The sequence below is a fragment of the Topomyia yanbarensis genome, chromosome 3 (assembly GCF_030247195.1).
Source record: "Topomyia yanbarensis strain Yona2022 chromosome 3, ASM3024719v1, whole genome shotgun sequence".
NCBI classification, from domain to species: domain Eukaryota; kingdom Metazoa; phylum Arthropoda; class Insecta; order Diptera; family Culicidae; genus Topomyia; species Topomyia yanbarensis.
In genome coordinates this window covers 28,687,165-28,702,989 of record NC_080672.1, presented here as the reverse complement: position 1 = coordinate 28,702,989, position 15,825 = coordinate 28,687,165, and the positions used below count along the sequence as shown (strand labels likewise).

General features: G+C 42.5%; 1 protein-coding gene across 1 annotated transcript in view; it reads right to left on the bottom strand.

The window, feature by feature from the left end:
- The window catches only part of LOC131687224 (tyrosine-protein kinase-like otk), a 145,209-nt gene that overhangs the window by 8,279 nt on the left and 121,105 nt on the right, over positions 1 to 15,825 (bottom strand). The window contains exons 5-7 of the mRNA XM_058971290.1: positions 8,067 to 8,275; positions 7,066 to 7,428; positions 6,732 to 6,875 (exon numbers count right to left, since the gene is read on the bottom strand). Of these exons, the coding sequence (XP_058827273.1) occupies positions 6,732 to 6,875; positions 7,066 to 7,428; positions 8,067 to 8,275 (716 nt within the window). The remainder of the gene's footprint in view (positions 1 to 6,731; positions 6,876 to 7,065; positions 7,429 to 8,066; positions 8,276 to 15,825) is intronic.

Here is a 15,825-nt window from a genome sequence, read left to right as displayed (position 1 = left end):
TCTCAGCAATATCGAGTTTTCGTACAAAACTATTAAGAGTTGACAAAGTTATAGGGTGTGGAAGCAAAATTTTATTGTCATTTTTTTGCACATATTGGTGCTTATAGAACTTTTAATGTTTCTATAATAATTTCTTTATAGTTCATTTTCATCTTTCATAAAAAATAAATTACACGAGGTGCTCTTGGTTGCTTTAAGAAATAGTTGCTTGAACACTGATATACATGATTACTAATAGACGTTTAATACTGAAAAGATCATTGAGATGACATCTCACGAATCAAATTTTAGGAGCTTGATACAGATATCGATACAGATTATTCGAAAAGTAAATGCAGACGAAAAGATTTTTGTTACAAAATAACAGATTTTCTGTTGGCAACCCTGCTAGCGTTAGTCTGGTAATACCAAGTCGAAACGCAAATCTTTTAACTTATAGTTGTTACTGTTTGGACCTTGCTTTGTGCTGGAGTTTCTGTGCTTGTTTTGTTGTCTTCGGTACCACCGCGCAGGGGTTTCAAAGCATGCTGATTGTTTACAGTACTGGCACATGAAAGTTTGTTTGTCATATGTACACAACGTGGTCTGAAAATAGGCAGGATTCAAGGATTTGGTATTTTATCCGCATTTTTACCGCTCGGACTTCGTTCAGAATACCTGGGAATAAATGTCTCCAATTATTCTCTTTTTCGTAGAAAACTCCTCCATACAAATGCTTTTTTCACTAGCAACATTGGATGTTCCCGGGCTCAGATCGTATCATAAAATAAAGGTTTGTGCTGTGGGTAACCAAAAAATCTTATCATTACCTCTGAGAACTGACATACAAGCAAAGTTTTCAATGTGTGTAAGAAATAAAACTGTCGTTTTGAAATGCCACCAGCAAGAAGCAACTTGCCGCTATTTGGCGCTACAATTGGTCAGCAAACGCTATACGGGCATTGAATGCTAACTTAAATACAATGGTGATTCATGCATGCGAACCTGTATGCGATGGTGATTTTGAACGTATGTCTGTTCTCTGTGTCATTACTACATTATGTTGAGGCTAAATTATATGAACATTATGTTTGCCGTTATACATTTTTACCTTTAGCAAGCTCCACTTCTTGAATGGTGGGTCAAATTTTACGCCCCTGAAGTCCTCGACGGTCGTACGGTCCGCGTAAAAAAATCTAAGGCCTTTTAGATGCAAAGAATTGCGCGGATTTCACAATTAACATGGTTTTTGCAAAAAAATATGCAAATGAATGCAAAAGACTTCCAAGATTCTCGAAAAGATGGTAGAGACGGGTCTGGAAGACTCCTTATGGTCCGCACCTCAACAATATGGGTATTTTCGGAATAGAATTGACAAGTAAGTGCCATAAATTTATGTTTGACACCATTTTTAATCCAAGATGGCGACTTCTGGTTTATCGAAATTCGCTATAACCCAATCAATATGGGTATATTTGGAAGTTGAAGTTGCAGTACAAATAGTTTTAATTAAACAGTTGAATTTACTTGAAGTTAGCAATGTGTTTAATTTTAATCAGTTCAAACTCCCAACTCACATCACATCCTTCTCTATCTCCTCTCACTTCAAATCTCACCGCACTCTTCTGGATGAACACATAAAAATATTTTGCATTTCGATGGCTTATGTTTAGATATTATATTCGAGGATGTTTCGGATGATCGCCCAGATTTTTTATGCGGGAATTTCGGCAAACCGGAAGTCGCCATCTAGAATTTCAAAATGACGTCAAACATCGACTTTTGTCTCCTACTCGTCAAGACTATTCCGAAAATACTCATATTGATAAAGTTGTAGAGAATTTCTTTAAGCCAGAAGTCGCCATCTTGGATTTAAGAATGGGGTCAAAAATCAATTTCTGAAACCTACTCGTCAAGATCATTTCGAAAATATCCATATTGATTGAGTTATAGCGAATTTCGCTAAACCGGTAGTCGCCATCTTGGATTTCAAAATGGTGTCAAACATAAGTTTTTGGCACTTACTCGGCAATTCCATTCCGAAAATACCCATATTGTTGAGGTGCGGACCATAAGGAGTCTTCCAGATCCGTCTCTACCATCTTTCCGAAAATCTTCTTTTGCATTCAAAAGGACTTTGAATATTTCCGCGTCAAAAAACTTCGTACAAACCACGCGAAAAATAAAGCGCGTGCAAAAACCTGAGTGTATCAATCAAGGCCGAAATGCGATTGATTCAAGCTCTTCTGTCGGAACAAAAAAACGATGCTTACGTTGTGGATTTCCATAGCACAGTGCACATGTACTTAACGCGGCTGGATAACTGTATAATTTGCTTTACGAGCTTTTCCTGACAGGTGTGTTCAGCGGTTGAAAGAAGACTGAAATGGTAAGCTAATCCTGACCCCCCTCGCCAAACGCTAGCGCCCTTGGTAGGGGCCAACCTGACCTACCGAACACTACGGGCCACGATAGATGTTGAAACAAAATCGGCTCCCCGGCTCAAGGTTTATCCATGGTTGTCCACCGAGCCTTAGAAAATCTTCCGACCAAAGATAAAAAGTGTATGAATCTGATTTTTACATTTTTTTAAAATAGTTTAATCATCAGACCCTATGGTTGAATAATACTTTGATTGTTTTCGTGTAGCTTTCAAATTGTTTACAATATCGCCTTGATGTCAAACGGAAAGTTGCAGCAAATTTTATGAGTCTTTTCAAAAACCTATTATTGTTAATGGAGAAACGCGAATAACTTATGAAAAAATCATAACAAAATAAATTTTAGTTTTATTTGAAAGTACAACTCTTTGAGAATATTTTCTCAAATTTTCATGGAGATGCGCCCAATAGATCGAAAGTTACAGCGCTTCGAAGCGCACCTCGTCTACCATGAGCAGTGGTCATTTGAAACATTAAACTACCCGAAAAAATGATTTTCGTTGAAGTTTGCACCTATAGTTGATATAGTGTACCTATAGTTGCATGTCCCATACGAAATCAATGGGATTTGCAACAATTGGAACTGAAATTAGCGATTGAACCACTATTGGTACATGTGTTCCTATAGTGGTACAAGCGGTTTTGAATACATAAATTGGTTACTAAACCATTATATATTTTTCCTAAGAAATAGGGATTGAAAGCTTTCGTTTAATGTATTAACATTGCCCATAGGTCTATTCATCGATTTTTAACAAAAGTTTTCCTTAAGTATGCGACTATAGGTACATCCACCCTAGTTTTGTTTTCTGACGGGATTACACAAAAGTGTGCCGTTAAACAGTCTTAGATTATGCAATTAATAGGTTTTTAGAACGATTTTTCTGTTTTCGATTAAAAAACCAGCAAAATAAAAGTAGAGGGCATTTTGCATAAATTTAGCAAAAAGTGAATTATTTAGCACATTTTTCATATGTAGTGCGACAGAATAATGAACACGGGATAAATAGAACTGGAATGCTCTGATATAATAGTAAAACATCATTTACAAGACCTGAAAATCCTTGTTGCACGAGCTACAATAATTACATGAGAAGCGCACGTTATTGTTTTTTGTTTATTTCTCAAGCTGTTATTGATGTACGGTTATCAAACCAACGACGTTGATCAAACTTTGACTCCGACTGGTGTTACCCTTTTCTAGAAATTTGCAGCTGTTTTCGAAATAAGCAAGGGGTGCATTCTGCCCCGGGAGTGCGTTTTACCCCATCTTCCCCTACTTGGATTTTCTCCTTCGCAAGTTATTCTTATGAAAAGAAAAGCTAACGGCACCAGCGCGCCGCAATGCTTCGTAATTATCCAAGAACTTTATTAAATTCATTTTAACCGTAATGAGGTTAATAACTTGAAAACAGAAAAAAGCGTTTTATGTTCCACGTGCGGGTAAAATGGGGACATTATGAACTACATCGGGGCAGAATTCAAAATCTTACCCAGTGTCGTTGATGCCAGGGCATTGGACACGGCACAAAAAATTATCATTTGGATTGTATGATCTGTGGCGATAAATCGCACGCAAAGGACGCTTATCCGGTGAAAGAAACCACAGAATGTTTCAAATACTACCGCATTTGTAGCGAAAACCATAAATCGAATTTCTGGACATATCCCACTTGAGAAAAAGTTATAAATTCTCGTTCAAAGCAACAAATAAAAAAATAACGGCCTCCTCAGGTACACTTTATGAAAACAAGTTTAAGAACATTATCCAAGCGAGCCACAATATAGCTCCTACGCCGCACACACCCCTCTCCCCACATGAGCAAATACAAAAATACGTTTTTCAATACACTAACCTTGCCGGTGTTCCACGAAACTGCTACTTGAGGAAGCTAAAACATTTTCCTATACAATCAACCCGAGTTTTTGACAGAACTCCATCTGTAGCTCTTATTTTGTGCGAAAATATTACCCCTTTCTTTTCGAAATACTCTTATTTTTCTTCTTCTCATTTTCAGTGCACTTTTTAAAATGCACTTTAATCACACACCACTGCAAAAACACCCGCGAAACTTTAATCGTATACGAACAAAACTTCAAATTTTCTACCAATGTGCAGATGACCGAAGGAAAATGTCCGAAAACTCTCATTTGAGCGTTTGAATTTTCACTTCGAATACCATTTTTTCTCAATGTAAACAAGCGCGTCGGTGCCTAGCAACAAGCGTGCGTTCTTGGTTTCTACATATCTTCATCTTAACCGTGTTATTCCTAGATCGATCGCAGCAACCCCTGACGACGAAGATGTTTTTTTTTCGCTCCTGACAAGTTTTTGAAGAAATAATGTTTTCCGTTCGCTATTCTTCAACAACGCAGCTGATGAAGAGAATCATTCCCAAGTAAGAATTGAAGTTTTATAGCACGCTACAAGTGCAATCTAAGTTTTATGAGTGGCTATAAAACTACCACAAAACCTAAATTGTTACTGGGGTTTTGCATCAAGAAGTTCATACCCCAAGCGGATTAAGTTCGAGAAGATACGGCCACAGGCATCCACTCGCAAGCCACAGGCATCAACTCAAAACCAATCCTGGAACTGGTTATTGAGTCGGCTACAGATGTTGTTTAACCGGACAAAGCCATTCACTACGGAGTGTTCAACGTTCAAACAAACATTTGAAGCGATGGCTGGCTCGATAAGTGTTTTCTACCTCGGCAACATTGGTATCTTCATCGTACATCCATTCATCCACGAGGAACTCAATAATGCCGTCAGGTTGTAATGTAGCTCTCTGTAATGCTCGTAGGGTTAACTGGGTGGATCTCCTGGGCTCGATTGAATGCAGCATCAACTACGACTGGAATCCAGAAAATCGCGAGTTTTCTGTGTGCGGTGGTTAAGGCCGCCATCACGAGAGATGCAAATAACAGCATTTTTGATGATCCTGTTACAAGTGAATCAGATTTATTTGCCATTTTCTAAAAAAATGATTTTAAATTAGTTGGTGTATGCGTGTGGGATCTTCAAAATTGTCAATCTTAGAATTTTCATAGGGTTCAGTTATCTAGTTCTCGTTTATTGACATGATATACTTTTTTTTAATAATTTATAACTCAAATGAAATAGGTAAATTAAGGGTGAGTAAAGACGCTTTAACCTAGGGTTATTAGCCAGGGCAAGGTGGAGCACCAAAGGAGTGACATAAACCTTCTTAGCCAAGTCACTACCAACGATTTATTATATCCCCTTTAAACTGATACAATAAGAAATACACTACAGAATAACTGCAGAGTTTTCCAGGATGCTTTTTAATACTGGATGTGCAAGAATAGAATAGAATAGAATAGAACAAGTTTAAACGTGTTAATACACTTCAAGATAGAAATAAAACTTCTCTACCTATACAAGGATTTTCTATCTCTGTCACACCATCCTACAATGGTGCGTCATCTTATGCTTCAGTGACAGGTAACACGGCTAAAAGAACGATAACTACCGCCCTCCAATTTTGTTTTTACACAACGCTTCCTTTAGTCCAATGGATCTAGGTAGCGTAAGGGAAGAAAATTTAAAACTCTTGCAAGAACCGATGTTACCTATGATGATTGTTATGTTAAATTCAACCTCCATGTTTGAAGCGTTTCAAGCTGGGTGGGAATTTGCTAACAAAACTGTAATGAAATTAAAGTTTAATAATGTCTTTAAATAATCATTTAAATGCATTAAATTGAAATGATCGTTGATTAAATGCGAAGACGAATTTTTCAACTTCTTGAGGGCACCTAAAGTGTGTATAGCGGTTGTGACTGAATCTTTCTTTAAAACTAAATATTAAATTGAAGAGTAACTTTAGTTTTGTTATTAATCGATTTGATCGAATTGTTCGATTCAAGGGTTCTGGGTATCGAAGTTGAAACCGATCTTGGCATCATTTTTATTTCTGAAGCGTATTTGCATTTTCAGTCCTCCCTGGTTTAGCACAAATAAATCAGAAATTACGCCAAACAGTATTATAAGCAATTTCCGTCAAAAAACGTTGCAATCAAAAATTGCAACGATTAGCTCTCTTTATAGTTAATATATACCATATATGCATACATTGACTGATAACCGATGACGGACAGGTACGCGTGCTTGCCAGGATTTACATTCCACTCCTACAACATTGTTTCCACTGGCTGTTGTTCGGTATCCATCCAGCACAATACTCTGCGTTGATGCTTCAAACTTGTTTGTTTGAGCTTCGAACAACAAGGTTGACTAACAAAGTAAATGTTTCTATAAAACCTCTTCCATCATTCCATACTCACATATAATCTGTAGCTCAGCCGCATTGGACATCACCAGAAATTCGCTTCCATTGTTGGTCACTTGGCAGTCATAGCTTCCCTCGTCACTGGCGATAACCGAATTGAATACGAGCGACCCATTGTTTCTGTCCACGTGAATTCGAGCTGGAAATAATGAAACTAGCCTCAGTAGAGTTCGAAAACAAAAACCAGCCTAATCCAACAATGCACATTAGGGTGGTCAGCTACCATCAAAATTTGTATGAAAAATGTCCCTCATGTAGAAGAATATATTTTTGTGAAAGTAAAAGCCACTAAGCCACCCTACTGCGAGCGAACCTAAACCGCCACTTACCATCGTCCCGAAACATCGAGCTCTCGGTCACTCCATCGTCCAGCTCGGTGGCCCCGTTGTCCCACTTCCGGATCACCTTGCCATCCTTGCGCCACTTGAGAATGAATGCCGTCTCGTTAGGGACCGTTTGGAAGCCGCAATTAAAAATAGCCGGAGCGCTCTCATTAACCACCGCATTGACCGGGTGCTCCACGATCTGTACCGGCGCGGATGCTACGGTATCTGCAGCAGCGGCACCGATGGCCTGCTGGTGCAGGAATGACGGCGAACCGGCGGTTAGTGCCGCGGCCATCGGCTTATCACCTCGTTTTCCACGGCACAGTAACGAATTTTCGCTCTTGGTGCAGTCGATTTTCGCTGTATCTGCGGGGGAGGAGAGGTGGTAAACAACGATAAAGTAGAATGAATAGAAAAGAGGCTTTCGGTGGTGGCCGAAGCTGATTTCGACGCTGCGATAGAGCATAGTTATCTGTATGGATGCAATTCGGTCATTGATGGAGAATTTATTTGTACAACAGAGCGGTGGTGTACATGAAACATGATTTATCTACACGGACTTTTATGCAATCACCGGAGATGAAGTATAAATGAAATGTTTTGATTAGTTTTCAATTTAAGAAATGGAATGAATAGCAACTAGGAATTCTGTTAATAATGATAACGTTACGATGAAGATTATATCTCACGATCAGTCCAAAATAGACTGTGATTTTTTAAACTTGTACAAGTTGGACATAATAATCTCTCAACTAAATAACTGGTATAAAACGTGGATGGTACTTGGTTAAACCGAATGGCGCTTCCAGACATACAACCCGAATCTAAAATTAACACTTCGTTGGAAACAAATCGTGTAAGTGTAAATCAAGGTAAGATACAACATGGCACGAACCGACAAAACTTCATCACGATTGCATTCTCCAGTCGCGCCGAAAATAAAACATGATCATAAAAAATAAAACCCCGGCATCAAATATTCATCAACCCGTCCCGAAACTCACCAACACTATTGCCGCCGGCGCTGGTGGCCTTCAACTTGAGCCGGTAGTTCTTGACGCTCGGGATCGCTTCCGACTGGTGACCTGGGGTCGATTCTCGGTGCACCAGCAGACAACTGTACACGCCATTATCTTTGGATGTTGCATTTTTTATGTGCAGCTTCCGACGCTGAAAATCGATATGCGCCGATTTGGTGAGTCGTTCGTTGTTCCTGTCGGGAAAGAAAGGAAATAAACAGATGAATCGTGGGTGGGTGTTGCAAGCGACAAGGGGCGTTTTCTGCAATGCTTTATGCACTTGCGGTAGAGGTGGATGGCCACAGAATTGCAATTTGGGGAGCACAATGATCCGGTGAAGAACAATTGATCCTTATCGAACGAGTATCGTCTAGCATACTGATGATAACGAATGTGGGGTGACGGGCTCGTCAATATGTTCTTGGGCATGTCAATATGAATATATACATTTTCTACAAATTGTTTTATCTTCGTATTTTTATTGGAACGTGCGACCAGGAACCTTCATTATTTAATTCCTATGAAAACGCATGGCAAACTATGATAAAATAAACATGCCATTTCGACATAGATCTTTCATTAGGGCTTAAATCGCAAATGTAAACAAACTGCGTTTTCGCTATTATGACATTATGCGACAAAAATACTACAAGATTGAGGTGAAAACTAGTTAAAATGGTTTTTAGTTCGATTTATAATTAAAGAAAACAAAACGGCGAAACATGCATTTTCTTCGAGATTTCGACTTAGGCCCTTCTTCTCATATGGAATATAAAGGCTAAACTTACATTTTTTGACAGAACCGGGCGTACGGTTATTATTCACAAAATTATTCTTTAAACGGCGGTTCTATTATATAAATGATAAGCAATATCTACTAGGATCATGTCTACTCGATAGTTGTTGCACATAAACATTCGAATATTTCGATATTTTCATGAAATTCGAAGAAAAGATGCACGCGCCCTATCATTTACATTGGGTTTCTATGCGCCCATTTGCTGAGCCCTATAAAAAAGTATACTGTCAAGCTCGCCCATTTACCCAGCCCTACCCAGCAAGACAGAGTCAGTTTAGCCCTTTTACCGCGCCCTTCTGAAAATTATGTACACCGTTTAGCCCTTCCGCAAATGGTGGTTGCTGAAGGGCGAAATCACGACTGGGATGCAAATTGGGCGTAAGCATTTTTTTAGTTTCTACCCACTAAAAGCACATAGGAATTAAATTCTTTGTTATATTGTCATAAGGTTTACCCAAAGATGCTTCCGGAAAAACATGGTCATAAAGTAATTTATACCTACAATAAAAACTACATTTAGAAAAGCATCGCCGTATATTGAAACTGATTTTTCTCCATTTGAGTACATTGCGACTTTGGCCCTATTGAAAGATCTGTGTCGATTTCATAGCGCGCTGACTTTCCTAAAGGGTGCTACGATTAAAATTTGGTCAAATAAGAATGTGGGTAAATCGGTCAAACTTTTTATTAAAAAAACATGTTTCTTTTGCATGTTCAATTCATACAGAATAAAGAAAAACTATTCACTCAAGCTTCTTATTTGCAAATGCGAATGGCCGGGCCTTTCGCTTGACTCCTTCCAGCAAGCTTTGCACTGCCTCCTTGCTCACTTTCCTTGCAGAACACCAGTGCACAGTAGTCCAGAATGCCAATTTAGCAGGAATTTTGCGATTTTATTAAAACTAAACAATTTAGCCTTATTCAGTATCCATCACTCGGAGTGATCGGTTGAGTTTAATTTTTTTTCGCTCTGGCCCGTGATCGACCGAAAAACAAATGCTCGGCGTACGCCTACGGATCTTTCTCTTTATCTCGGCCTCTGCCATCCGGCACCAACCGCTGTAGTATCTCACTACCCCGGCAATAGTTTACGCAAGTGCAGTGTCTATTAACCAGATCTATAGTGCGAAAATCAAGTGCGTCGAAACTCGTTTCCTGGCGGGTCTGCTCCATTCCGAGGAACAGCGGAGCCGCCCCAACCTAAACCAGCGACATACCAAGCATACTACGAATTTTCCGCGAAAAGATTGGACATCGAAAATCGTAACAGTGAAAAACTTGCATCTCCACCAAGTCGAATTTTCAAATCTTGTGAAAAACTTGCGCCTCCATTAAATTGCCAAGAGTGTCGTGACGAACCCTTCGTCTATCATGCAAAATGTCACGCCCCCCTCCCTCTGACTGGGGCGGGGAACCCTCCCTTCGCCTATCTCTTCCCGGTTACCTGAATTCCGGAGACGTAATAGACCAGCAGACGCTATTACTGCGTGCAGTCAACGAACCAGGAAAAGAGGAACAACGCCTCCCAGCTGATCCCTTTCTCATTATGAAATCGGTACAGGCAGTGCTAGGAATCGAACCAGACCTAAGAAAGCTTTCATGTTCCTTAAGAAACTGGACCAGCTTATAGGCGGCCAAAAGGTGGAAGTTATCTCGCATCCAACCCTCAACTTAGAACAGGGCTTCATCTACGACCCTGACACCAAAGACGTCGAAGAAGCTCGACTCTTGGAAGAGCTCAAGGCTCAAGGGGTTACGAATGTTCGACATATAACAAAAATGCTTGAAGGTAAACCGATCAATACACCACTGGTTATTCTGTCCTTCTCTGGCTCCAAACTCACGGAAAACGTGTTCATCGGCCTGCTGCGTATTAGCATCCGCCCGTACTACCCTTACGGATGATGTGCTTCAAGTGCGGTTACTTCGGGCACGCAGCCGTTTCTGCCCCAACTCCTCCGCCTGTCTGGACTGCAGCAAACAACACGAGACATCCAAGGAAAATCCCTGCAAGAACCCTAGTCCATAGAGATGGACACTCTACCCGCAGCAGGAAGTGCTCCAAATTTGTCAAGGAGGAACAGATCACCAAGATCAGAACCGACAAAAACTTGACTTTCTTTGAGGCTAGAGTTCTAGTAACTAAACGGCAGTAAGGCCCCAGCTACGCGAACATTACCGAGCTCCACCAAAAGCCATCTGTCCACTCCCGTGAGAACATTCCCTCCGACGATACTGCTTCCCCGGGAACAAAGCCCAAGAAAGGGAATTACATTCGGTCTGTCCAACCAAGCGGAGCTTAGGAGATCCAGCCGCCAGAAAGAGAAAGACACTAGGAAAACTAACACTGACAAATCCAGAAGCCCCAACCCCAAAACTACCCCCGACATAATATTGCCTTCGCCGATCATGGACTCTATCATGTCCTAGTCTCGCTTCAGCTCATCAATATCACTCAACACACTATGTCAAGAACCTTCACCGGACGTTGACTACTCCAACCTCATCTCTGAATAAATCCAACAACACTCTACCCAGCATTCAGAAAACAACAATAGCAACAACATTCAATAGTCGAATACCAAACAAACAATCCTCCCGCGTTGACTCTGACGGGGGACGTTCTCGCGATGCACCCCCGGCGACGAGTTTTACCCAGACAAGTACCTCCAGATTAAATACAACAGTGAACAACCGACTGTCCTCAAATCTGTTCAGCCAATACCCGCCAGGCGGCACTCCGCCACCGGGTCACCGTGCATCAAAAAAGCCTCCTTCCTCGCGTCGCCCCCGACTCGGGAAGCACCTTTTCTACAGAAACACTAACGACAGGCCAAAGACCCTCTGAACGCACACCCGCGGCGGACTCGTCACCACTCGTACCTCTAACTTCCACATGACCCATCCAAATGGTATCCAGCAGAAGTCCGGCCAGGAATAGCTCCAGCCCCAGTCCAACCCAACTACCCGACGGAACAAACTGCACAATGGTAATCCAATGGAACACCAACGGTTTGAGAGCTAACCTAGGAGACCTCCAACGCATCATTGCACGTTCTGCGTCCATCTGTCTTGCCATCCAAGAGGCACACATAAAGGGAAGCACGGATCCATCATCTTGGTTCAGTCACCGTTACATTTGGCAATCAGCCAAAGGGTCGAACATCTACCAAACGGTCGGCTTAGGAACCAGAACTGACCTGCCGTCTGAGTCGGTAAAATTTGACACCGACCTCATTGTAGTGGGAAGAAAAATTCAACTTTCCCATAAGTTGTACAGTAGCGTCTATTTAGATACCTTAAGAAGTCAGTAACGTAGGAAATAAATTGCGGAATCTCTTCAAGCAACTACACACCCCTTTCCTATTGATGGGTGACTTTAACGCCCATCACACAGCGTGGGGTTCAAAAAGGTGTTGCCATCGCGGCAATGCCATTATCGAGGCCATTGAAGATAGCAACGCGGTGACGTTAAATTACGGCAGTATCACCTTCCTCCGGGGCTGGTCCACATCCGCCTTAGATTTAAACATATGTTCTAGCTCCATTGCTGGAGCCTGCGGATGGTCGGTTCTCGCCGATACTGGAAACAGCGATCACTTCCCTATCATAGTCTCCTATGATCGGATGCCCCCCTCTACGTCGCAGCGTCGCCGTTGACTCTATGATCGGGCGGAGTGGCTCACTTACGAAGATAACGTTTCGGATGCACTCGATCGAGACCGGTACTATTCACCTGACAAGCTTGTAGAGGTAATGACACAGGCTGCAAAACCATACATTCCCCAAACCAGCGGAGCACCACCAAAACGAGTGGTTCATCGGTAGAGCCCAAAAGTAGCGAGGGCAATCAAAGACCGACGAAAAGTTCTTCGAAATCTTAAAAATACCCCCTTTGACCATCATCGATGGGATGAGAGATCGGCAGATTTTCGCCGCTCAGGTCAGGCGGGTCATCAAGAAAGCCCCCCAGGACGGGATCAGCTCTGCAGATCTGTGGAAAAGGATCAATACCCTAAGCGGCAAAAGAAGGCAAAACGGCTTCGCGTTATCGGTGAATGGGATTTTTTCTAGTTGAGCCCTCTGAAATTGCTAATGCAATCGGTCAACACTTTGCCCTTCTTTCTAGCGCCTCCTCTCTCCCACCTGCCTTCCTCAGAACGTAGAGAACAATAGAACTCTACGAGCACTCTTAAACGGATTCAACAGAATATGGGAAGGCGGGTCCTTCCCATACCGCGTGGAAATCGTGACCATTCCGAAGAAATGCGAGGGAACTTCCGACCCGTAAGCCTTCTCCCTGCATTGGGAAGACGATAGTAAACAGACACCTGATGACCTTCCTCGAGTAACAGGAGCTTCTTGACCATCGAAAGTTCGCGTTCCGTAAAGGACTCGGCACAGGAATTCATCTTGGCTGGCTCGGTGAAATAGTAAGTGACGCCGTAGCCAACGACTTACATGCAGACATCGCTATTCTAGATCTCGCCAAGGCCTATAGTACGGTATGGCGTGAAGGAGTACCAGCTGCACCAATGGGGTGTTAGCGGAAACCTTGACTGCTTCCTCAAGTAGACCGAAGTTTCAGGGTGGGAATTGGAGGTAAGCAGTCGTACCTGTTTCGGGAAGCTAACGGGGCCACCTAAGGGTCGGCCTTGGCAGTCACATTATTCTTGGTCAGCATGAATTCCCTTTTTACCACGCTTCCGTGTTTGTGTACACCAACGGTATAATTCTTATGGCTACCGAAAAACAATTGATTACACAAGACTGAAGCTACAGGCATCCTTCAATTCTGTAGGCCGGTGGGTCAACTCAGTCGGTTTCCGTATCTCAGCCCAAAAATGCACTATTGCGCACTGCTGCAATTCCCATAATGTAGCCAGTCCAACTTGCTGAAACCGCAATTCCTTTCCGGAAGGAGCCTAAAACCCTTGATGTGCTTTTCTTTCACACTTTCGACAGGTGCAAAAGGACTGCGAAAGTAGAAAACGACTAATCCGCACCATTACCTCGCGTCACCCGAAGTGGAATAGGCGAACCGCACTCAACATTAGCCAGGCCCTCATCCAGAGTCGCCTGTTCTACGGCCTCGAGGTAACCAGTCGCTATTGGGAGGGCTTAGCGGATATCCTGGCATCACTGTACCACAGAGCAGTCAGACTGGCTTTGAATACATACTACCCAGCACCTCAGTCGAAGCCGCCTGCGTTGAGACTAGCGTACTTCCCTGCCGATGGACACTGGCAGTAGCTGTCGTCCAGAAACGAGCCGTGAGCTTAATAGAAAAACAATCTAATGATGAATGTCACCTTCTACCGACAGCAATGGACATCCATACCATATTTACCAATACGCCTGGCTGTATCCGCCAGACCAGGTAACCCTCCCAGTACTGTCAGAGCTAAATTCCCCCAATTGGTCGAACAAAAATACTCAAATCATCTGCATATTTACATTGACATCTCGAAACTTGGCGAGGCCGTGGGGGCTCCTGTGAGTGGAATTGGAGACGGCCTCGCCCTTCGTCTACCGTCTGTTTGTTAAGGTTTTTCCGCATAAGTCGCCATCGGTTTTGCCATAATCAAGAAACCTGAAGATACTCCGACTGTGATTTCTTCCGATTCCCGCACTGTAATCAGCAGAGTCCAAGCACTCCAACGTTCAAGTCATAGAGCGATCTTGCAAACCGTTGACTACCATATGCTAGGTTCCCGGGCACAGTGGAATCCACGATTACGAGAAGGCTGACCGTTTGCCACGCGCTCTGATCTCTAAAGAGGTTCATCCTCTGGCATTATTAGAGCATTCAAGGCACAAGCCTCCGAGCACTTTATCGCCCACTGGAGAAACCTTCGACGCTACCCTCAGAAGGTAAAAAGATATCCCGAGAAGTGGACAGACTGCGAAAACCGGAAAGAACAAAGAGCACTCTCGCGCCTACGGATAGGACACACGAAGATCACCCATACCCACACCATCACCCGCGTCGACCCTCTAATGTGCCCGACTTGCAATATAAGACTTACGCTAGAGCACGTAATCCTAAACTGCCGGGAGCTCGAAGACCTGCGACGACTCCATAACCTGTCCTCCTCGATTCGGAACACACTAGCGAACAACTCAGCACAGGAAGAGACACTACTCGCGTTCTAGAAGGATGACAGTAGTTTTGAAGCCATCTAAGACGGCTTATAAACGGAGAAACTTACCTCCAGTGTCTTCAGAAACTTTTGTTTCCTCTGTTGAATCAACACGAGGGCACTACGATCTTCTGGCGGGATCTTGCTTCGTGCCACTATTCAAATGTTATCCTGGAGCGCTACGAAGCCACCGGAATTACTTTCATGCCCAAGGACATGAGCTAAACCCCCCCCCCCCCTTCCAGAACGCACCGGATCTAATGCCCATCGAAAAATACTGGCCAATTATAAAGCAAGCACTACGGAAGCATCTCAATGAGGTGAAATCTGAGGAAGGACGAAGAAAAAGCGGGTTTCCGTACAGAGCGTGTGATACGAATGCGTCCGACGAAACTTATCCCCTTCTTCCTAACTCTTCGAATCAAAACCAATGGAGTTCCATATACTCAATAAACGCTGGTTATGCATCCGGGGCAGACCCCTATATAGCTCTATTTGATATAAAATATGTTTGCAAAGTTGTTAGAATATCAAGTTTTTATATCAAGAAAATGTATCGGTTATATCTTATCATATTTCAATCTATTTTCAATTATTTTAAATTCAAATTAATTTAATTACGAATTTTTGTAATGGAGTCATCTAAATGTGAAGCATTTATCCCGAAAAGCGTAAACATATAGTGCACAAATGGGGCTCCATACCCAATATTCCACTAAGCCAACTGGCGAAACTGGAAAGTGTGAGTATCGGAGCAGTTAGAAAAAAAGACGCAAGTCTGTTGGGTGCTTGTAAAAATAAC